The sequence below is a fragment of the Nothoprocta perdicaria genome, unplaced genomic scaffold, assembly GCF_003342845.1.
Source record: "Nothoprocta perdicaria isolate Ctin4 unplaced genomic scaffold, notPer1 scaffold_61, whole genome shotgun sequence".
Classification (NCBI taxonomy): Eukaryota; Metazoa; Chordata; class Aves; order Tinamiformes; family Tinamidae; genus Nothoprocta; species Nothoprocta perdicaria.
In genome coordinates this window covers 1,465,258-1,491,044 of record NW_020455877.1, presented here as the reverse complement: position 1 = coordinate 1,491,044, position 25,787 = coordinate 1,465,258, and the positions used below count along the sequence as shown (strand labels likewise).

General features: G+C 36.2%; 1 protein-coding gene across 1 annotated transcript in view; it reads right to left on the bottom strand.

Moving 5' to 3' along the window:
* Window positions 1–7,174: 7,174 nt before the first annotated feature.
* The window catches only part of TMTC2 (transmembrane and tetratricopeptide repeat containing 2), a 136,226-nt gene continuing 117,613 nt past the window's right edge, over window positions 7,175–25,787 (bottom strand). The window contains exon 11 of the mRNA XM_026049730.1: window positions 7,175–8,587. Within this exon, the coding sequence (XP_025905515.1) occupies window positions 8,408–8,587 (180 nt within the window). The 3' untranslated portion in view covers window positions 7,175–8,407. The remainder of the gene's footprint in view (window positions 8,588–25,787) is intronic.

Genomic DNA, 25,787 nt, shown 5'->3' with positions numbered 1-25,787 from the left:
TTTATTTTTTCCAGGTTTGCCACATATAGTGCTATGCCTTGTTGTGCTTGGATTTTGTTAGTAATCAAAACTTCTCTTTTCCAGAGAGTCTGATTTATTGCCCCCCATGACTTTCAAAGTACCACCAAGACAGAAGCAGCTGGCAGAGGAAATTACTGCCAGAAAAGCATTGGCATATTAAACCATTTATTTAAAAGACATAACTATGTGAACCGTTTCCAGCATTTCATTATTTCACATACAGGATATATTGTATCTAATATAGAAAAGTTAGAGCAAAACATTCTTAACATTGAACTGTGCAGAGTGAGACTTCATTGAAAAAAAAATAAAATAAAAGCCCTTCAATTCTTCTAATGTGGTATCCAACTTTGAGAATCAAGTAGGCTCATAGGGCTTAGTAATATGCACAGAGTTATGGTCCCCCGTGCAACAGGTCTGCTATACATGTTCATAATGATCACTAATGTTTAATTTAACAGATAGTTGGAACCTGTACAATTTCCCCTTAAGAGGCACAGAGTATGGTTATGTCATTCCCGATGTTGAATTAAAAGTAGAAACCCAACACCAAGTGATGCTGCTCATCAAGCATAAGGCAATCCATCATTTCTACAGCTTTCTGAGTCTCTCTGATCTTAAATGTATGAGTCAATTTTACAATTTCAGTATTACTACCTTTTCTTGTCATTTAAGAGACAAAAGAGGAGGTGCATATTGAAATGTATTAACCCTACAAGTAATTTATTTAAAAGTTAGATTGGCATTACTTATAGTTTCCTGAATGAGGCAGAAAAAATAATTATTTTTATTTATACAGTCCCCTTAGAATACAGAGTGCTTTACAGCCAAAGTGAAAAAACAAATCATCACTCTCAGGACAGTGCTGCCTGCAACAAATAGAACACAGCAAGCAGGGATGAGAGTCAAACACAGAAGAGAGGTTACAAGAAGACTAGGACTAGAGAAGTTAAGGAGAGTGTATCTTCATTTTGTCTACTTCCAGAGAATTAAAGTATGAAGTAGCTATGATGGATGTGACAAATTAGGACTTGACAAAAAAATGGAAGGGCATGCAGTCCCATTCAGCCATAATTTCTAATAATCCAAATATCAGTCATTGTTACTGCAAAAAGCTAATAAAAAGAAATAAAAGTCAACTGTAGAATAGTTTCTCATATTCCCTGAGTACTTTTTTTCCCCTACTAAAGTAGCAGGACTTGTCCCCAGCGATGGAGTTTTTCAACAAAACACTTTATTAAAAGGCTGCTCCTCCCTTTGCTTGTCCATTGAACCAACAATTCGATGGAGCAGTTTCCCACTTTCCAACATGCACAATAATTCTCCTAACTAAACAAATTTCTCATCAAAATCTGAAATAAAATGTCTTCTGCTCTTCCATGAAATCTCACAAAAGTCTTTTAAAAATATTTTTTCCCTTAGTAATAGGTACGTGTTTTTTTTTTTTTTTTTTTTTTTTTTTTTGTGTGTGTGTTTTTTTTTTTTTTTTTTTTTTTTTTTTGAGGGAGGAGGAAAGATGTGGGGAGTTAATATGAAGAAAAACGACTAGGAAATATATCACTGAACTCTCTAGCATATAGAATCATAGAATCATTGAGGCTGGAAGGGACCTTTAGAGATCATCTAGTCCAATCCCCCTGCACACGCAGGATCACCTAGAGCACGTGGCACAGGGTGGCATCCAAGTGGGTTTTGAAGATCTTCAGAGAAGGAGACTCCACAGCCTCTCTGGGCAGCCTGTGCCAGGGCTCTATCACCCTCAATCTTAAGAAACTTTTCCTTAAGTCCCTGTGGAATTTTTGGTGCTTAGTTTGTGATTGTTTCCTCTTGTCTTATTGCTGGCCATCACTGATCCTCTTTACTCCCTCCCTTGAGGTATTTATAGCCACTGATTAGATCTGTTCTCAGCCTTCTCCTCTCCAGGCTGAACAGGCCCAGCTCTCTCAGACTTTCCTCATAGGGCAGATGTTCCAGGCCCCTGATCATCCTCGTAGCCCTGCGCTGGACTCTCTCCAGCAGCTCCACATCCCTCTTGTACTGGGAAGCCCAGAACTGGACACAGTACTCCAGATGTGGTCTTACCAGGGCTGTGTATAGGGGGACGATCACCTCCCTCGACCTGCTGGAGACACTCTTCTTAATGCACCCCAGGATCCCGTTGGTCTTCTTGGCCACCAGGGCACACTGCTGCCTCATGGTCAACTTGTCATCTACCATGACGCCGAGGTCCCTCTCTATAGAGCCGCTCTCCAGCAGGTCAGTCCCCAGCCTGTGCTCGTGTCTGGGGTTATTCCTCCCCAAGTGCAGGATCCTGCACTTGCCCTCATTGAACTTCATGAGGTTTCTCACTGCCCAGTTGTCCTGCCTGTCCAGATCCCTCTGGATGGCAGCGCAGCCCTCTGGGGTATCAGCTACTCCTCCCAGTTTAGTATCATCAGAAAACTTGTTGATAGGCCACTCTGTCCCTTCATCCAGGTCATTGATGAATAAATTGCACAGGACTCAACCGAGGACTGATCCGTGGGGGACACCACTGGCTACAGGCCTCCAACTAGACTCTGCACTCTGATCACAACCCTCTGAGCTCTGCCACATGAGCAGAATAGGTTCAGGTGCATGTCTGATCTATAACACACATTTTTGATATAAAATAATATAGGAAATAGGATGAAGCCTTTAAAAATGTAAAGTTTTTCTTTTTAAATACTTTTAAAATATTTTGTTCCAGCTTCTCTGTCATCTGACATTTTGCTTCAGTCAGAGCTAACAGAGCCCCTGGAAGACCACTTCTGCAAAGCAAGAAATTCAGGTAATCAAGATGGGTGGTCTTTTGTCATATTATTTTTCAAATAGGCTGAATGAAATCCATGCCTGGTTACCAACTTGAATTTGCTTCACTCGTCTGCCTTGACAACTGCTCACCAGGGGACTATCAAGACCCAGCCTGCTTCTCTCGGTTTAGCTTCTCCTTATGGTCAGTTAGCATTTGTCTAGCTTGTAGAGGTATAAATAAGAGAATTTATTCTTTGTCAGTTCCCATGAATCCTTTCCAGTGTTGTTTCCCCGACTCTGCAGCAAAAGTGATGAATTATTTGAGAGAGACAAGGCTAGGATGCCTACCTGCTTTTTTATTTCTTTCACCCCAAATCTTCCCCCCTTCATTGATGAGTAAGACTTTTTATTTAAAAAAATGCACTAAGACATTTTTAAATTTTCATCCATCTTTTAAACACTTTGTTTCACAAAGCAGTAGCAAAGGGCAAAAATAATTCTGCAAAATGACGGTGATTGAAAAGAAAGAAGAGAAAAAAATCAACTGCAAAGGAAAGGCAAGACATTTTTTCTATCATCCTATATAATTACAGTGTAATGTAGAAGTATTCATTGCCACAACAGGAAGAACAATGATGGATTCCAGAAACTCAGGGTGTGCAAAAATGACTTCTTTGTTGTAATGTAATGCAAAGACAGCTTTGCATACTGGATACAAACTAGAAAAGGGAATTTCTTTAATGCAAGAAACAATATACCAGAATATTTGTACTGACATACTGTGAAGTACCTTACGGTCATTGCAACTGACATGTCAAAATAATAAATGCATCAGCTCTTTTTAAAATTAATTTCTCACTGTAATAAAGAAAAATACTGGATATGCAGAAACTTTCTTTTTTTCAAGATAACTAGTGAAATAATTCTCCAGAATAGAATAGAAAATATTTTGCTGATGGGAAAAAAATACAGAGGAGAAACAAAGCCTCTCAGCCTCTCAAATAATCTTTAGATTTTGGGATTATTTAGTGCAGCAAACCACTGCCTTTCTGGTTTGCAAATCTGTTCACCTTTGTTAAATCTTTCCTGAAATCAAAGTTGATCTCAAGTTTGCCTGTCAAAGCCAATTTCCATTTCTGCATCTCACCACACTGTTGTACCTGTGGCTCACAGTACTCAAACTCTGCAGGAACACTGTTTAATACAATCAGCTTCAGAGTTTCACAAAAATAATTAAAAATGGTCCATATAAAATCTAAACCTAGCAAGTTAATGATCCATATGTGATGCAAAGAAACAGGGGCTTATTCACAAGTTCTGTCAAATCAAAAATACATTTTATTTGCACTGTACATGGCTTCCGTGTCTGTTTCTTCAAAGGGAAATGTTAATGCTTCTAAGCATAAATTTGTGCTCAACTGCACACAAACCAGCACACATTTATAAAGAAAACAAATTAATCCTCAAGCATTGCATAGAAATGCCTACACACTTAATTAAATTAAGTCATTGTGCTTAGTCTCTGTCACTGGAAATGTGCTCAAATGAATTGAGTGTTCGGAAAACGTGTCTGAGTTAAACCTGCATTTTCTTGCACCTTTTTAAAAAGCCCATTTTAATGTTTCTGCCCTTCATTGCGCGTTACCTTCAGGCTTGTCTGCCCACGACAGCTGTGGCGCTTCCGAAGAGCCAGCGTGCCACAACAGAGCACCCAGGTAAGAAAAGGAAGAGGAGAAAGTACAATGTGAGTTTTGAACACAAACACAACCACAAAAATTTTGTAATCCAGCAGCATAACACCTGGCGCGTGCTCAGCATTTCATGGTGAATTTATCAGTCGTATACTATGCTATGCTTCCTTCTGAGGTCAGCATTTCTGTCTTGCAAGGGTTGATTTTGATTAATTACTACACCAAGATTTTTTTTTAAATTCTAGATTGTTTGCTTTTAATGTTCTGTTCTTCATTAGTCCACAACTTGATTTTGCTGTTCTAACTTTGTTGATTAAACTCTAGCCCTCTAAAATTTTTAATCATTTCTAATGAGTAAATAAAGTGCCAGAGCAGGAATTCAAGCCTGTTTTGCAGAAATGACACAGCTCAGACTCTGCTTTGCATGCTCTGCATACGCTACCTGCCATTTCATCAAAACCTACTTAGGCAGGTAATGACCGTGTCGGTGACAGCAAGGCTTGATCTTAGATAAAAATAAGGCACCATAAGCAAATTTTGAAGTCAAGGACCTAAAACCTCTATAATACTCTATGCATGTCCATCAACATTTTCTAACTGTAGCACAAATCTGTTAATGCAAAGGACCTGAGTGCAACAGAACTGGGAGTGTGTCAGGGCATTAGTCTTAAGTCCATTGAACTCAAATACGTGCAAGAATCAGCAAACAGCAAGAAGGCATAAAACCAAAACTTTTTATAACAGCTCCTGGGTAGAAAAAAAGAAAGTAGATGTGAAATTAGAGCCTATCACAGGAGACATTACAACATCAAGAAAAGGTTACCCCAAACACTAGGAAGTCCATTCATATAAAGTCAAGCCTCTTCTGGGCTTTTGCTGACAACTGCACATTTTGGGAGTATTTTTATTGCACTTATATGTCACTATAAAAAATATTTGCAAATATATCTTGTTCATCAGCTTGTGTTCCCTCACAGTTTAGAAACAGCATACAAATTTAATAGCTATTATACTACTTTGGCTAAATTTGGTGAGGCTTCCAAGGAGCCTTTTATATTTGAAAACATAAATTGAAGAAGAAAAGTCAAGAGTATATAAGAAAGATTAGTGCAACAGCTTTGTATTCTACTTATGCCATATAGTTGTCCTGTACATGAAGTAGTCAATATAACTCACTAAATTAAAATAAGAAAAAAGTCAATAGAGTTGCTACAGTAACAGATGAAGGAATGCACAATGTATTAGTTATCAATGCTTTATTATTGAAAACAAAATTGAAATTCTCTTATCTGGCACATAAACAATTATTTCTACAAAAAGGAAAGCCTACAAATCTGATAATTTATACAAATAACAAGTTTTCAAAAAATAAAATTTTAATTTAGTAAACTTGTCTTGTGCTCTTTTATTTTTTTTTAGCACTGTCTGCAATAATCCGTCATAAATCCCTGAGCAGAGAGACATATTTTAAACACGTTTTAAATTTATTAAAAAAAAAAAAGTTATCAAGCCTAGATCTATATTAAAAAATGTATTCAGGGACATTCTTGTGAAATTTATGCTAATCTTTTTTTTTTTCTTTTTTTCTCTTAAGGAAAGAACACAAACAGTTATTAATGCAAGCATGACACTGCAACGAATGACGACTACCCTTTCCCCTCTTGTGCAATGAATAAAAATTACTGAACAAGAATGATTACAAGTTGAGGAGACAAATAACATATAGTGAATGGTTATGAACAAGAAGCCACCAAAATTTGATGACTGTTGAGCTGCAGATAAAGCTGCAAGATACCACAGTTTTATACTGAGTTCTGTCACAGACACTATCTGATTTATTTCTACATCTTCCCAGAGAGTCAGAAAAGAGGGAGAATAAGTGCAAGCTAACATTGTATTTTACCACTGGCTTCAGTGATAGAAGAAATTCAATTTTAAACCTTTCAGTTTTGCTGTTACAGCCATATTGTAATTTTAGAAAGACTTGACATACTCTACAAAACCAGTCTTGCTCCCCTGGCCCTTCTGGCAGGCCAGTAATGAACTTCAGTGAGTATCCTGCACATCCTGCTATGTTTTTTGACTCTACTGACTTGGAAATAGTTACTACCCAACACAAATTGGTACACATCTAAAATCCAAGTACAAGGGGAGAAGGACCAAGTAGAGTACGTTCAAGTGTACCCTTTGCCATTAAGTACACATGCCATCAAAAAAAAAAAAAAAAAAGGCAGAGAAAACCAGATAAAAGAAATAGCAACACTTATGCTATTGCGGCGTTAATGACAGAAAATGTTGCTGCAGTCAAGTAATAAATAAATAAATACAGCAAAGTATTCTTCTCTACAGTTTTGTTGGAATGGTGCTTAATGGTAAGAAATGCTTTTTCAGTAATAAAGGTGTTTAACAGAAGAACCTGAAGAAGCTTCAGTTCAAGGTGCTCTACCACTTTAACGTTACATCTACCATTATGAAAAGAACACTGAAGCAGATATAAACAAGTCATTAAATGAAATAGCAAATTTCTTAGAAGCAATAATACTTATTCCAAAGAAAGAAAGCAGTTAGCAAATGGCCTGGAAAAATCTGACTAAAGCTTCAATACACTGCAATTTAAAATAAATTATTTTTACATTAAAAAAGGAAGATTAAAATGGCAACTAGGCCAAATAATTTCAAAGGAAAAATAAACCAAAACTCACCAAAAGTATATTTAGATATTTGACAGCTTTGCTGTGGGTATGCATGTCAGAATGCAAACAGAATTCTAGCATTTGCTTAGAATCTGAATAGATAACATTTTTTTTTAAATATTATCACTGTGAAAAGTAACTGACAATCTTTTATATTTTTCTGTTGATCTACTTTGTCTACACTGAGCATGATCCAACAAATTCCAGTCCCTTCAGCTACTTGCTAGCCTCAGTGTGTCTCACTCCTTTTACTCAAAGTTGCTGATGAAATCTCATTTGAAGCATATTAAAGCACTAATATTTTCAAATCTCATTTGGCTAAGTTTAAACCCAGTCTTATCTGGTAGCAATGTAAAGGATTCCAACATATTATTCTATAATACCAAATTACTATTATTTTTTTTAAGATAACAGACTGATCAGACTCATTTAGTATCAGGGCAAACATAAGTCTTTTTTGTATTGATAAGCCAAGATATTAAAAAACACCTGCAACTTCTTTTTCTTTATGTCTACATATCTGTCCTTCTTTCTAACCCACAGCCATTAGACTGTGTATCCTAAAAAATATTTCATCACAACTTTTAACAAGCTGAAATTGTAATTGTACGCTCAGCAAACAAATTTTGAATACTGTCATCTAATCACAAGTGACAAGTTTGAAAAAAAAAAGAAAATTGGTCATATAAATTGATGTGAAATTGATAAGCAAGTGGTCTTAAGGTGAGATACAGCAGCATTAAGACAAACTGCAAACACGCTGGATTTAGTATACATTTTAATGAGTTACAGTCTGAGCAAAATATGTTAACCTACTATTACCACTTTTCACTCCCATATTGCCTAGTGTATACTGTACAATATTCCCTTAGTGTTTCTACAACAGTATACATTTTAAGTACCCACACAGCAATGAGCAATATGGGACTTGCAATGGTTTATCAAGTATGCCAAAAAACCCTCATTTAAATGCTAGAGTTCTAAATATTTTTGTGGGGTAACACCTCAGTCCATTACGAATTCCTTAAAAAGTCTTTTTTTTTTTTTCTTTTTATCTGGCAAAAAACAAACTATGCCAAAAAAAGCAGAACAGCTTCTCCTAGCAGCAATACAAACCTCTGACCCTTGCAGTCAAGTCCAATGAGTTCTGTGACTGGACAGCTTCATGGAAGTTCTAGCTTAGGACTTGATGAGTTCAAGAAAAAAAGAAAGTTCACTGAGTTCTCAGCATCATGTTTTGGATGTCTTTAAACCTTGTTTCTCCATGATATTCCACAGTTTGCGAAGATTGGACTGAGTGATGACATCATCAGGTTTAAGTTGAAGAGCAAGGAGGTAGTTTTCTTCAGCCTCTTTGAGTTTACCATTGAGATGGAGAATGGCTCCAAGATTCATTAAGGCAGCTGGATACTGGTACAAAGGAAAAAAAATGGGGGTGGGGGGAGAAATATTAAGAATATTTTAAATCTTTTTTTTTTTTTTTTTTTTATCAGACAAACTTCTTCCACTTACACAAATTATTCCCTTATGTTTGCAGGCATTTCATGGAAACAATTTAGCAATTTAAGCAAATAGAGATAACAAGAAAAAGTTTCTGAACAGCTGCTAACTGTGTACTTTGTGCTTTAAACAGGGCAAGCTCTGGTGTCTACAGACATAGACTTCTCTCTTTAATGAGAAAACACAGACCTCATAAAGCTTTACATGTGGCAATGCCGACACAGTATAGTTTCCAAGAGAAAATTAAAGTAGTCCAAGAGTGGATTGAAGAAAGGAATTTAATTTTAATTCAATCCATTGCCAATAAAGAGTTTATAATCAGTGGGAATAGTTAACACATTGGAACTCATCCCTTTCTTCTCTTTTTCTTAATTATAACGAGTAGAAAATACAATCTGTCCTCAGTTTCTAAAGATGTTCAAGAGTCATAGGGTATCCTTTTAGATTCAGGCTATGGCAATTATCTCTTAATGAATGGTTGAGCAAAATTAACAATGGTGGAAACACATGCTATTTTAATAACAAATATGTCAAGAATTCATAACAAACTCATTAAAAAGCTCTTTTTTTTTTTTTCCTGGTTTCTTTAGCTGAGAGAAAGTGTCTCCCATTTTCACTGTTTTTTAACCTTTAGATTGTTCCATTCTGACATAATAGGTCACTTGTGGTAATTACACACACCTAGTTTCTACAAAGTTAACAGGTATTACAAAGGCAGATAAAGCAGCTTTCTGAAGCTGAGAAGAACAGAGCTTAACCTACCTTCTGTACATAATATTCTAGTAGGAGCATAGTGATGTCATTTACCAAAGCAATATCTTGGATTTCAAAGAAAAGGGGATAAAAATCCATACATACACGCACACACAAAAGTTTCAAGAACTCTTATCAGTGTTTAGATCAAACTGCAAGACTCAAGAATGTGATGCTACATGGAAACTAAGCTGTGTCCTATACACTCTTCAGTGACAATAAATTCAAGAACACTGCAGGTAGAAGGACAGTAAAATAGGCTGTCTATATGTTTAACATCCTTCCTGATTCTACCAAGCTATTGAGACCTATTTGAGATCATAAAAACTGATAAAGATTGTGATGGATTGACTTTTGGATGGATGGAAAAACTGGTTTTCAGAATTGTAGCAGTTCACCAAAAGAAAAGAGTTCTGCCATGCCATAAATGGTAAATACCATAATAATAAGCCAGTGGAATTTGAGGACGATATTTTTAGATTTAAGTTTTCACGCTTAACCCTGGCAGATAAAATTCTCCTCCATCTCAGCTACTAGGTCTTTCTAAAACAAACAAACCCACCCCAACAACCCACCTGTTTGGTTTTATGCAGTATTTTCAAGTTAAATAATCTCAAGAATTTTTTATTTTTTTAATGTTCTGTTTGAGAAGTAAAATTAAGCTCCTGAAATGTAATCCTTGTTGAGGACAAAACCTAGCAGCAACCACATTACCACAGCTCCCATTTTGCAGTCAGTCATACATGCCATTTTACATAATATCTTCCTTAATTAAAGACTTTCTGGATGCTAATTGAAACATTGCAAGTAAAGACTCATAAGGGAAGAACTTCACAACAAATCCGTGACTGTCTAAATAGACATATATTTCTTTTATTAATCTATTTTTTTCTGAAATATCTGAAAATGGTCTTTCTCCTGCAGTGTAAGAGAATTTTCTAGACCTGATTGTGAGTAGAACTGTCCATTCCCAATTACTGTGCTCCATATTGGTCCAATTAGAGGTTATGGATCATATATGAGCATGAGCTCTCTTACAAGCATATAACTATTTTCTCACTCGAAATATAATTCTGTATGTATGTGCTAAGTTAGACAAAGCTTATAACAGATATTGGTTAAATAACTTTAAACCTAGAAAAATTAACAGAAAGTAATATACATGTCAAAATGTGCTCAGTTCTAATTCTAGGATGTCCACAAGCGCATTATCTGGGTGAGAGACAAACTCGTCTCTCTTGCCTACTCTGCCTTCCTGTCCTCTCTCTCCCCAAAAGTATGTACATTGTGTTAACCCAATATTCTACAAGTTGTATACATAGGCCTTATACGCAACTGATATGCAAGCTGAGAGAATCCTTCTTTGGCCATCATCTCTAATTTGGCAAAACTTTTCAGTGAGGCAATCAACAAAAACATCTAGAAGAAAAAAAAAACTATGCTTTTTAACAGATTATTTCCATTTTCTATGTATTATTCCTTACTTCTTAGGTATCCAACAAAATTCAAGACCACTATGCTCCAGGGAAATACGTCTATGCAGTATGTAAATTGGCAATTCATTGCAAGTGGTGCTGAAAGTTCACACCTTCATGTTTCAAATGAGAAAGCAAACAGGATTAGGGTACTGCTTAACTTTGTAAGGGATCAGTCACCCCACTTTCTTGCGCAGGGGATCAGTCACTCCACTTTCTTGGGCTAACTGCAAGAGTTGCAAGGATTTGGGGAGAATGAATGAGTGTGCATCAGTGTCATCATCCCCTGACAGCTATAAACGACGGTCGGAGGACACAGAGAAAGCCACAGTTGCTATAGTTTCCCTTCACATATATTGCCTTTTATTAAAGACAGCTGATAAACCTTTTCAGTATGTTAACAAAGGCAGTCGGCAGCTACCAGTTCAATAACATAGGGCTTGTAGCACTGTATAACAAATGACACCACCTACTACTTCAGAGACTTGAAAGGAGAAGCAGGCCTTCCTTCATTTCCTTTTGGAGACAAATGCTTTACATCAAAGCAGCTGACTGGCATTTCTATTAGGGTTATAAATGCTGTCTTTTATGTCTAGTGGGAATTATTCCCTTTATTTGCATTTTTCTTGTGGTGTGCTTGTTTCCTTAGATTTTTTTTTTGAGGGGAGAGACTGGGAGGGTAGCTAACGAATAACAAAAAACACATATGTCCTCGCCTGAGGTATTTTTGGTTTATACCGATGACAACTCTTTCAAACTTTCTCCACACTACCAAAATAAGAAGAGTTCTGGGGTGCACAAAAACTTCAACATGAATTAAGCTTTTCACTATAATGAATTAAACTCTTCCCTATAATTATTTGGAAACCCCAAATAATTTATCATAATTCTGTGGAGTTTTTCAGGTTTACATTGATGTAACCAAGTAAAACCAAATCTGTAAACACGGTATATATTAATAATAAATAGACTTATTTCTTGTTCATCATCTCTGGCTACATCCATACCAAGTTCCATATTAGAAAAACAGTCCCAAATCGGAGCAGATTTCCTATGCTTCCTATGTAGGCATGACAGCTGCAGGACTCAGATACTTCTCTTGCATAACAGAGGCACATAACTGGTACCATAATGACTAAGTGGTGAAACAGCAGAGTATTAGTTGTGGAATAGATTACTCAGTGCAAAAGCTAATCATGGTGGACTGTTTCATCTTCTCAGTGACTATGGCATAATGTGTGCTGTCAAGCCTTTTTTACCCCCTACCATGATAGCACTAATTTTTACACAAACTTTTATCACCAGAGTCACTATCATCGCACAGCATCCTATTTTCTGAGGCAAACAAAATGTCACCAGATCCTTGTTTATTGCTTAAGATAACATTGAACAACAGTACCATTTTAGGGGTTGCACTTACTTCTAAGATCCCAGAACATTTGAGTGAAACCGTGACCTAGTGGCTGCCCCAAGTTGTAAGGATGCTTCTTTGAAGTACAGGTATGGAGGATATGCATAGATGAAGAAGCAAGGGAGACAAATATGGAGACAGAGTTCCTACAAACTGATGTGAACAGAGATCATATTCTCCAATGCAATTCCATTGATACCGCCCTTGAGTCAGAAGAATGAATGACACATGGAAGTTGACCTTTCTATAGAACAAAAATCTAGTGTTACTAGATAACAAAGTGCCACTTACTCCTTGCAAAAAGAGATACACATTTTCTAGTGCAGCTTTAATGCTAAGAGACTGCATCATCTCTTAAGAACTACAGTTTGCATATATCGTGACTGGTATTTCATTTGAAACACTGCATGAATTGTAAGTAAAATGCTAACTTCCAGTAAGCTGGCCAAGATGACAAAAGAAGGGCAGACACTAAACGGTCTAGGGACAGACAGCGTGGCACAAAATGCATTCTGGAACAAGATTACAAGATATATGGCAAAATATTATGGCTGAGAAGGAATAAAACTGCATAAAATTCAGAGGTTTGAGGGACTTCCTGGGCCACTGGCCCAGACAGAAAAGCAGTCAATTGTGCTGGAAGACAAAACAAAAAAAACCCAGCATCTTTCCAAATCCCATCTTAAAATGGAAGAGTGCTCTGCAACTTCTACCCTCCAACAGTTAAGGACAATTTTTAAATTGAAAGTTTATTCATGCATGGTCTTTGCAAATATATTTTTATGTCAACAGCAGCTCTCAGCTTAAATAGTGAAATTGGGCAATAGAGAGAAAAAGCATTCTCCCGGCAAGTACTAATTTGAATAAGCATTTCAAAGAACATTTTCCAAAACTTTATTAGTCACAAATGGATCTAAGCATCTCAAATGTAAAAGGAATCCATGGCTGAGGGTAATTACTTTGAGTCTAACTAACATATATGCCTGAATTCTAGAAGGAAATGGATCCTTGGATTCAGTCACTAACTTAAGACTGTTACATTAACTGAATAACTATTTATTGGTTTCTAATATTTCCTGCAAATGACTTCATCTACAGTTGTAGTCATATTTTAGCCAAAGTAACAAATTATTAATGTCCAGAGCATAAGATGTTCTTTGGAAAAATTTAAAAGATTTAATCAAAAACAAAATAGAAAAAAGAAAAACACAAGAAAAAGTAGGTAGGGAAAATACATAGTTTCTGTTGGATGTAATAGTCTCAAGTAAGGTTAAGACATCAAGCTAATGAGGCAGAAGCAAAGAATAGTCTATGTTAACACCTGGTAATTTTAACAACTGATGTTGCTAGAAATGCTAAGTCACTTTATTTTTATTTTTTTATTTATTTTTCATTTGGACTTGCAAACTGCATGTCACTTCTATCTCTCCAGTGCAACAAACAAACAAACAAACAAACATGTAAATTGTTTGTAGGTGTCCCATCTTGTGTCCTTCTGAAAATTTGCTGGAGAGGTTTCTGGTTTTAGACACACTGGAAGACATTTGTGTTTTTAGACACATTGCCATTGCAAGGAAGAGAATGACGCTTTTCTACCATTTTCTCCACATTTATGGATGGTAGAAAGATGAGATCTTTCACTCACAGGCACACCATAAAATCATTTGGCTTCCTTGTAGGTTTAGCCATCGGCATCATTAAAGGAAATCCACAGCTGTGAGTTGGGAAGAGTTCTGTGACTTGGCGCGAGAGGGAAGCATCAAGCAGCCTACTCCACTTCTCAAATTATCACATCAATAGGAGACATTTTAGCATTCATATTCTCCAGCCAATGTTTCCCTCTGCCAGTGTCTTTTTCATCTTAACCTTCAGAGAATGCTCACAGCTTTATAAATGAAGTTATTTAAAACTGCAAAATAAACCCCACATATGGCTGTATGTTACATCTTGCTGCTGACAAACTATCTATTTGCCATTTGCCTTTGTATAAATTCAGAGGATATTGTATTATATACTGGCAATTTAATAAATGCATGTGTTTGTTACAAATCCTAAAGGCTGCAGATCACACTGACAGCTTAAAAAGTGCCTCAAAAATATTCCTACATTTGTAATTTCTATATATCTAGATTTCTCTCCAATGGCTATGCATCACTTGTTTTGATTGATGTTTTAAAAACTTCTTAGCAGTAACTCTTTCAATTTATATGTAAACCACGATGTACTGCTTTTTAGATAACATATTTGTACTACTATAATAAAATCTAAACAGGAACATACATCTTAAGTATTTAATATTACAGTTTTATTAAAAAAATACAAAAGTTTCCCAGGCCTTAAAGTGTTTTTAATTAAAAACTCCTTTAGCTTTCCTGCTTTTATGCTTTCATCATTGTATAACATATGACAACCTTACTCAATCTTCCTGGGACTTTTGGATTTCATTAAAAAAATCTTCAACTGAGTCAAATTTTGTTTATAGACATGCAATGGTGCTCTGATGTCTGCAATTTGATAATTTTAATACCTAGTTCAGATTATGATTTAAAACATTTAACAACTTATTTACTTTATCTAACAACCAGTGCCCTGTGTGCTAATTAAAGTATTCTCAGCAAGTGTGAAGCTTCTTAAGTGGAATTCTGGTCTACTGTACCATTCTAACAAAGAGATTTGTGAAATTGCTCAAAATCTGACAGTAATAGAATTTGGTGCTAATAAGAAAAACTTGAGGCATTTTATAATGGAATTGAACCTCTTAATAAATATCTATTTTTGCACATAAACAGTTTCTTTCTAAACACTGGAAACCAGAAAAATAAATGGCTCTGTGTTACTGCCTGAAGAAAGATAAACCGTGCTATTAATTCAAAAGAAAATGTTAAAGCAAACAAGCAAATACACTCTACTTCACCCAGCAGCACAGAGACAGGGTTGATTACAGAAGCCATCCATATTAAAAAAATCAAACCTAACTAATCTTCAGAGGACTCTCTATGCTAGTGATCATCTGAAACTGTGCTCTAAAGTCACTACTAGCATTAAAAAAAAATGTTCAGTTTTTACAGTCTAATAAAATTTCACTGGAAAACAAAAATCTCTTTGGAGAATGAATGAATCATCTATTTATTTTTGTCCAGACTCTAATGAAATATATCAGTCCCCAGAGAGGTTTATACAGTTTTCAAGATGTTTGTCACAGGCATATGAAGTACTCCATTTCAAATTTACATTTTTGAGTAGGAGAGTCAGCTACTATATGTTGTGCTCATTTGTCACTCTGCCCTTGAAAATACAGTTAAGTTCTATAAGGAAATCCCAAAATCATAAAATGTCCTGTATTTTGACTCAAGAGATTTAGGTGAAATGTTTAAGCAGCAGACGAGGTTTTGCACCTTTGGCTGACAAATGTCATTGACTGATGAGCATCTTCCATAACTACTTTAGCATCGGCAATTGCAAGGTACAGCTTTCTACTTTGGAAGTGCCATTCATTATGCAATTTTATGCACTTTCTCTGAGCACTAATACTGAATGAGAGCCTCACAAAGTTATGCAGGGCTTGGAGCACCCACAACCACTATTAAAAAAAGCTGCAGAACAATGTGGGATTTCTGTGTTACAGAAATAGGAAAAAAAGGAAAGGAAAGAGAAACACCTTAGCTAGTAAGAGATGATTAGGAACTGCAGGAAGTTTTAGGATGAATTTCTGCCTCCTTTCTGCCCATCAACAGGCAGAGTTATCTTTTGATTAAATTTCAGTAGACAACAGAATCTCTCAACAGCTTATGGCAAGAACTACCATATGTAGGAAAATACAATTGTTATCCATTAGATGAAGGTACACCATTTCCATAACAATGCCATTTACTAATTGTGTCAGAATATATTTTCAAATGGGCCAAAACCACAACTTCAGTGTGTGATAGATAATATAAGCATGTACCAAAGCTATTTTGCAAATGCAAACAACCGCCATAACTTTGTAAATAAAATACAAAACCCTGAGATGAGGTGCAGCTCGGGGAACTGTGTTCATATTACAGAGCAGACTCAACTGAATGTGCTTAAAAATCTTGTCCATAAACCTTTTTTTTCTTTTTTTCTTTTTCTTTTTTTTTTTTTCCTGAAACCCTTGGGTAAAGGATCTTCCATTGTCTACACATCAATCTTTTTCTTCTTTCCCTTTATCCTTTTCATCTGGCCCTTATCACTTTCCTGCCTGTTCTCCAGGGCATCAAGGTCATGCCAAACTCTGCCTTGACTGCAGTTGCACTTGCAGGGATGTTGGAAAAGCAGAAGAAGGAGCAGGAGGTCCTGCTGTGCCTTTTTACAGTGCTGAATGACACTGCTCCACGTAGCACTGACAGACTCTGACAGGAGCTTCTGGCAGCCAGGAACCTGCAGGTGTTCACTATTTGGTACTTACCAATTAAATCGATGTGCATATTAAAATTATTAACTTCCAGGGTAAGAGCAACTCTCGTAGCTTAAAGACTTCAAGGCTATAGTTTATGTAATATGGTCTTTTGATCTCTAGTAATAAGACCACTGGGCACTAATCACTTGCTACACTTTTACAAGGTTGTGACTTGTAAAAAGAAAAGAAAACAAAACAAAAAACAAACGCACTTTCTGCTATAGCAGTATTATTAGCTGATGCATTATTCAGTGGCATCTCCATTTACAGTGTTTGTAAGTAATTAATATTGATAGCAGTAAGAAGGTGCTATATTATATGGTAAATCTGCAAATACTACTCTAGCAGTTTGCCTTTCATACTATATATATCAATAACTGCCGTTTAATGAACTTAAGCTTTCTGTACTCAATTTAGTTTTTAAGAAGTGGAAAAAGGAAGCAATACTGAGTAATATTTTCCTTAAATATATATATATATATACACACATATATATATACACATATTTCTTAAGGCGCAGAGGACAGCTAATACATGCAGGACTAGCACTCAAAAATCAAAGTTCAGTTTCTGGCTCTGAAATTCAACATCTGAAGTAACTTTGTGAAACCAGCTGCTTGCTCCCAGCTGCCCCAGGGAACCCTCTACTGCCTGGAGGCAATGGGAATCCAGGGCCTCTGGAAACCACTAGTAATTTCTTAAGCCATTCTACCCATTCTTTCTAAACTCCACAGGATACTACAGAAATTAATTTTGGGTCATACTCATTAGCATTTTTTTTTTTTTATCGAAGTTCATGTTTATATCCGAAACTGAAAAGTTTGCCTATTTTGTGATTTCCATAGGCTCTGTTTAGAAAGTATTTTTTTCTTCTAGTACAGATAAAAGCAATATCCAAATTGTGAAGCAGTCAACAAAAAATATCCACCAGTGTGGCTATCAGAACTGGATTTTTTAAAAGAGAATTAACAAAGGACTATTAAGGATAATTAATGTATTAGTCTTTTAAATATGGGAAGAATAACCCCGATAATTCCATTTACAATTTTACTTAAATATGGTCTGACTTAAAGAAATGAAACAGATTTGTAGACTTACAATAACCCTCCATCAAGTAAGTCTATCATAAAAATATCAATAATTCACCCTATGGTGTCTAAGAGACATTCACCTTCATGAAACCTTCATGTGGAATTTAATTTAGATTTTTATTGTGGATTTTCTTTTTTATCGTTGTTTTATTAGAAAAGATTTCTCTTTTCTTTCACACTGTAATTGCTTTCAGTAAGTTCAAGGCAGCCAGATGCCAAAGCAACTGGCTCTTTTACAGACCATAATGTCAGATTAAAGTTACTTACTGTTGTAAGAAGACAACTTTACCAGAGCACCTGAAGAACTGGTGAGACTGCCTCAGCTTCGTAACAGAGCTGTTCATTATATGGAAGATAAGTTTCAAAGTGGGAGGTTCACTGTATTTGCTCTCCATTAAAACAGAGACATGTAAATATAATAGGCCAGGTTGATCAATACACACTGGCTCAGAACATCTGTACTTTGGGGGGAAATGAAAAGTTGCTCATTCTTTCTTCACTGCATCTTTTCATTTCGAGACATCTGATCTCTAGACTAAAACTTTCCAAGAGAAAAATAAATTCAACTGGTACTGTAGTCACTTTTAAAGACAAATTCCAACAAAATGACTTCAGCCTGCCACCTCCCACCCATCCCATTTCTGGCATTCTGCAAACATATAGAAAGCTCTTCATAGGCAGATTTCCGACCCCAAACACCTTACTGTAGGGCCTTTTTATTCTTTTTTTTTTTTTTTTTTCTTCTGGAAAACTGCTTAGATACTCTACAAAATGAAGTAAAACAAAACCAAACAAAACAAACATCTGTGTCAAATGTGTTGATAAAAAAAAAGGTTATGGATATGGCAGTTGTCAAAGCAGTATTACTGACATAAGTGTGGCAGTCATATGCCTTAACTGCTTTGAACCAATTTCATCTAGTTCCTTCAGCACTATGGCAGGAAAAAGAATTTGGGGAAAAAATCCCATAATCAAAAATGATACCAATTCGTACTTAAAAATCATTTCTAGAATGGGAACTACAGCAGCACTACAGATTAGAAAGAAAATTAGGAAATTATTTATTGCAAAATACCCTACTGGGTATGCAGTGTTGCTTAGTTTATTTAATGAGCACTAAATGCACTTCCTTATCAGTTCTAATTGCGCAATAAAATCACTGCATTGTCTCCAGAATCAGTGCTGGAATGCTCTATTAGGAAAATCCTTGCTGGATTCTCTTCTAATTGGGTTCAAACAGATGGTTTAATTTCTAAAATGCTAATCTGCCACTGAGAGTTCTATATTTCATGGCACTTTATTTGTGATTGACACTGAGGGCTACATTTACAAGGCAAAGACAGTCCTGGTCTCTCTACCAACAAATGCAGGCAGTGTGGCAAGACTGTGAAGACCAGTCATGTGCAGAGGTTCATCGATGAGGCATCATGTTTGCTTACCAAAGCTCAGCAAAGGGAGTGTATCTATACAAACTACTGACTCCTGCCATCTCAAAGCAGGATTCCTTTTATTTAAATCAATAGTACAAATATAGACTGTGACATCCTATTAATTTGTTTCACAAGTCTATTTATTAATTATTCATTAAATGAATTTCAGAGTTAAGTGCAAGCGCAGCCATTGCACAATTATTCTATGTTTATATATTTAAAAGTAATTTTGCAAATCCATCTATAAAGATGTAGATGAAACACTACATGAAAAAAATACAGCCTCCAAGTGACATGACCGTTTTCATATCCTTTTATCTTCAAATAATTTGGATGGACTGATGATATCTTGACAGTGGATAAAGACTTCAGATTTGCATAACAAAAATGTATAATGGCACAAAAAAAAAAGTTGTTTAATAAATATGTTGATAATAAAGCTTCCATTTAAGTTAATTAAGGTACAAACCTACACATTTTATGTATCAATCTGGACAATAAAATGCCACAAGTAGTACTTGGTATGAGAATTTCTTCTCTTTAGTTCTCTTCAAGTTCTCTGTAGAGAACTTATGAGCTATCCATTGTGAACTTCACTCCTTCCATGAGATCCAAAAAAGTCAACTCTATCTCTAGTTAGCTGCCTGGAAATAAAAATGATCCTATACTTTATAACAGGATAGTGAGCTGCTTAGAAAATATGTCACTGACATACATAACAAGTCTTCAGGATTCTGCCAGATTTAGAGACTCAAAATTTCTTTTTTATTGTTGTGCTCAACAGAAATACACAATAGAAACTGCATGCATAAACCATTATATTTTCAAAATATTATAGGTCTAGGTGAAGAAAAGACCTTATGAGCAGCACATGAGAAAAGCTTCTCTAGGACAAGCCTTATGTCCTAAGGGAATAGCATATGGATTATCAGAGAGTTTTTCTCATCTTAAATCTTAAACAGAAAGTTACTATTTCAACAGTTCTTGGTAACAGTAAGTTTTTGGTGATTTCAAGAAGGGTTAATTCAATCAGAAAAGTTAAGTTAATTTATAGCTGCTTGTTTCCAAAACTTTTTGGAAGTGTATGTATCTTTTACAATTCAGGGATATTAATGACTCAGAAAATACATTCTGGCAGTAATTATCCTGCAGAAGGATTAATATTTATGGTAAATTTGTAAAAATTTTCATAGCTAAAAATTAAAGAATTCCAAATTAAAATGTCAACTTGTTTCTTGCTTACTTTGCAGAGTACTTCTGGATATGCCAGTTTACTGTTTGAAAAAATACATTTTAAATAGTTTAACATTTTTACATAATTTAACTTGAAGATATCAGGAACTGTAGTGTCCAATTTACCTCTCATATGCAGGAAAATCGAAGTAACTCTAAGCAAGTCAATGGTAATGCAAAATCTATATAACCAGAAGAAACTCAAATGGATTTGCATTTCAGTCAGAAATTTCAGAAATTGCTCAGACACAATACTCATACACTGATTATGCTATCAATTAGAAGAAATCACTTTGGATGAGAAATACCAATTCAAAGGCATCTTTATTCTAGTTTCAAAGATCATACAACATGTTTACATTGAGTGAGCCAATCAGTCTTAAACATTTACATTTTTATCAGCTTCTATCATCTGAAAAGAATATGAAATCTCTATAATCTATAAGCTCTCATAAAATTGAAGCTGAGAACTGTAATGATGTGATTTCAAGCTCCCTCCATACATAACACATGAAAACAGATCACAATATTAAGAATTGGATTTAAGTTTTTGATAATTGCTCAAAAGTGTATTCAAATCTTGCCTTCACATAGCTGTGTGCATGCATGAGAAAATGCACATAGAGTGTTCTAGGCAAAGCTGTAACATATTCTCAAGTATTTCCCAAAGGAAATTCACTGTTTTCTACAGCAGACTAACTTGGTTTTCAAATTATACATCTCATCCGGATATTGTGCTTCAGCACTACAGGTAAATATCCCCCTTCCAGGAGGCTGTGTTCTTTCTTTGCCCCTGACAGAATTCATGGGGATGGAAAACGCTATTTTTTTTTCTTTGTCCTCTTGTTTTTATTGCTGCTGTTTTTAAAGTTGGCATTAATCTGTTCAGAAGCAGAAATACTTTTAGATTCAGAACAACACACTGTACAAAGGCCTACCCTGAAGTACAGAACTGTGTACAAGGAATAAATTACTTCTCATGTAAGAGAAGTGTGAACAAATATAAAGGTAATTTAAAATACATGAAGGTAGTTATTTTATTCAAAATAATAGACAGGTTTGTCACAACAGTTGGACAGAACCAATGTAGGATCCTGCCTCACACTTAGGCCTCATGAACATGGTACAAATAGCTGGAATAGGCAGAGCCCTGCTTGGCAGCATGAAAATCAGGCCAGGGGCCCAATCCAGATTTAAAAAGCTTCCTAGCTCAAGAGGAGCAGATCATGCCTAGGTAAGCTCCTAACATAGATGAGCAGCAGCTGTTACTATTTTTCTGCAAGCATTGATGAATCTTGCTACCTGAAGTGCAGATTTTGCTCCATTGTTATTAATTGTCTTGAAGTTCTCCACTTCAATGTGCAATGTATAGGCAAGATCTGCCTTCTGCTAGCTGGGCAGACAAGCACCAAGCTATTCAAGCTATTCTGATATAAAATCTCAGTGTTAACTTTTTACTGCCTGTCAGATAGGACATTCCACCCAATTTACAGCTGCTCAAAGCACTCTTAAATGCTTTGGAAATCTGTGAGTAGTGTCCTGTTTTCTCACTACCTCTGCTCCTGGTGGAGCTGGTCCATGACTAAGCTTCTCCCATATTTGTCTGAAGTGAAACTTTTCAAGTATGCCATCCAGCAATACTCAGTTCACTTCAGTCATACCCATGTTTTTACTAGGAGCTAAGGTATCCCTTTCAGTTCCTAGAAGTCCAGTGTGCTCCATAACAATTGATTCAGCATTTCAAAGGCAGGAGAGTGAGAAGACAGGAAGAACTAAATCTTGGGAAGCTTTCTTATGCCTCTCATCTTCAACAAAAGAAACGAGGCATTTTCATGAGGCTAACAGTGCTGCTGGGCTGGAAGAAATCCACAGCCACTCATGTCATTGAGAAGAAAAGTGTGGCATGCTTGAGAGGAAGTCTTAAATAATGTGATGCTTAGCAGCAGTTGGCCCTTGTAGTGCGAAGATGGGCAGCCATGAAGAACCAAAGAGCAGCTAAGGGCAAGTAGGCATGCAGCACAAGTTCCTCCTGTCCTACCAAAGGTCACCTCCAGCCCCATAAAAGCCCACTTCCTTAAAGACTGACACATGAACTGGAGCAGAAATGAAAAGAGGAATCTGCTAAACATAACCGCCAAAACTATGGCTCTGTGGTTACTCTACATGGAGGTTAAAAGGCCACTGTTTTGAACAAACAAGAAAACAGACAGAAGAACATTTTAGAACATGGATTCTCAACTAGAAAGTCAGGCTCTACTAGCAATAATACATGGTAGAATTCAAACAATATTTCTCTAGAAGACTATATAAGCTTTGTTTGTACTGTGCTCCTGAAGCCAAAAGTAATCAGGGCAAGGTACTCCAATTGGGTTTGGATAAAAGAGGTTAGTAGACCTTCTCAAAAGAGCTGCTGGAGTCATACATTTATCACTGGTGATGGAGTTGCAATATCCTTGGAGGAATGTGAGAGGAGATTGGATCTGGTGAAGCAAGGAACAGTGTTAGTTTTTTCCCGGTTGAGGATTAGCTACAGGCAACTCAAGAATCTCTACTTAACAATTCATTTCTACCATTAGCAGCAGAACTAACACAGCAGGAGCTGTTTGAAGTTTTATAAAAATTGACCTTGGCAAAGAAAGGACATGCCTTTAACAATGCTGGCAAAGTGCGTTAAAGACATCTCCCTCACACTTACTCCTAGGCTGGTCAAGCAGAGTGAAAGAATTACTAAGCATTTAGGAGAAGTCAAAGACAGAAATTTGTTACTGAAACACATATGGAAAAACTACAAAATAAAGAAAATCTTGATTAAGTCCAACATCTATTTCCTTTTTTTAAAAAAAATATATGTACTATAGAAAGTAAATTTTCTGTCCTTTAGAGGTCTTGCCACAAATAAAAACATAAATTCTAAACATTCGCCATTTGGAGGTATTGAAAGCATGTTATTGATGTGATGGCTATAAAAATATAGCCAACTACCTGGAAATAACTACCATTCTTCTTTCAACTGTTAAGATGGTTCTACGTAGAGTTTGTTGCAAGCCTGGAGCCTTTGTCATTAAATCTCTATTCCACAATTTGAGGAAAAAAAAGAAAAAAGACACTCTTCTAGAAACTGCTTTTTAATATGATATTGTGTTAACTGATTACATAGACCTTCAAGTCAAGGAATGATTTAGTCCCTCACATCATGATTAAACCATCCAGTGGAAATTATATTTACTTTGCTTATAGGTACATTTTTCTTCTCCCCCTCATTCTATGTGTGTGTCTTTTTGTATGTTGTTACAGTAAGACATTTAATCAAGCTCTTTTGAAGTGGTAGAGTGGAAACAGCTGTATCTGACAATGTGCCGATGACATGGGGCTTAAAGCTGTCAGGAGCTCCGGATTGTAAGCAGCACTAATATGTGGTTGGGAGGGTAGTGGCTTTCAGGTCATGGCATCTCCATGAGGAATGCTTCTAAGCCAATCAGCTCAAGGTGGTGGCTCAAAGTCTTAAGGATCTGGTGGGCTTTCTTTCATTTAATACCCTTGAGGTCACTCTTCAAAGTACCCTTTCTTCTCAAGATCTATCGGCCATATGTGGTGGTTCTAGAGCCACTTTTTAAGGATCAGCTATTTCAAGTTCAGACTTAAAAAATTAGAAATGCTGTACGATTACAGAAGTAATGCCTTAAAAGCTGAATAAATGTTGAAGCTTAAATCAATATCTGACATTCTTGTACAGAAAGGTAGTTTTAAAGAAACTTTCTGGATGACTGATTTTTCCACAACAAAAGGAGCTTAAAGCACATTTTGGAGGGCCTAACAACATGTTCAAACAATTTCCTGCTTTGCCAGCATTACAAGAAGTAGGGCATCTAAAAACTTTCTCTGAATACAGACTTTTCTCAGCAGTATTCCCACTCAGAATAATTACTGTAAAAATGTCTTTTTGTCCAGGAAACTTATGCTTTCACTTTCTTCACTCAGTGGCATTTGTTAAGCCAGGCTGCTTTACTGCAATTAAAGCACGTCCAAGAGAACCTGCTAGAATTAACACATATGTGTTTCTCACTGAGAAGGCTCTAAATGATTTTGTTTCCAGCCCAGAATACACGCCCAGTGGGAATGCAATTTTTAGGAAGTATTCAGAAAGACCGAGGGGCAAGGTAATACCTCTAAATTACTGAGAGTTGGTGGAGGAGAGTCCTGAAATAAATGATTCATAAGCTCTCAAAACACCCTCACCCCAAAACGCTTCTTGGTTTCTTCTCTTCCCCTTAGCTTTCCCTGGGAAGCTAGCTCTGTGTTAACTCTTACTCATTTGAAAATAGGTAAACATAACCTGAAGAATATCCACTTCTTCAATGAACTTTAAGAAAAACAACTCTCATTTGCACAGAAGCACTATATTCTACAAAAAGTTCTGCTCTTCTGAAATTTGACTAGAAAATACTCTAAGGCTAAATACATCTCTATCACAAATAAGGCCAGTCTCGAACATGATAAAGAGAACAGCTAGATCCAAAGCTGGAATAATACTAGCCAGATTTGTCTTTTCTTTATGCCCATGCTATATTTTAGATGCTGCTTCTATTGTACCAAAGAGTAATAATTCTTTTACCCTCTGCAGAATGAAGGTGAAGATCAAAACTGCATCCAAGATGGGAAGATGGTGTCCAAGGAGCAGATATATATTTTAGTTCCCCTGAGCTGTAATTGATTGCTCCTTTGCTGGGCACATATTATTTGCAAATACTTTACTTGATATAATAAACCTTTTCGCAAAGATAATAAACAGTACTTCCAGCACTTTTCAGAATTAACAATTAATTCAATGATGAAACAATACTGTGAAAATATGATCCTGTTGTTTTGCTTTTCAAAAACAATGATTTGTATTTTTCAGAATACAACTTTCAGAGTTGCATTTCTTCTGTAATTAAACACTTCTTTTCTGTTTGTTTTATTTTAGCCTGAATTGTTCAGTCTCCTTAGTTACAAGTATACCAAAATCTCAAGTCTCAGCTCATTCTATCTCAGGCTTTGAAATTTCCCTGTCGTGTATGTTAAAATAAGCAAGCATATCACATCGAAGTCAATTAGACCTGGCACCCTTTGACATATAGCAGCTCCATTTCCATGAGCTCCATGAGAGCAGCTTAGCCCCAGGAGGGACCCCGGGCACATCCAAGGTGAAGCTCCTAAGATATGCTGGGCCCTCAGGGTCACAGCTGACAAGCAGATAGTCCCAGAGAAAGGAGGACATTTAAATTGGAAATGACTGTAGAAAGTTTCAGTGCGGCAGC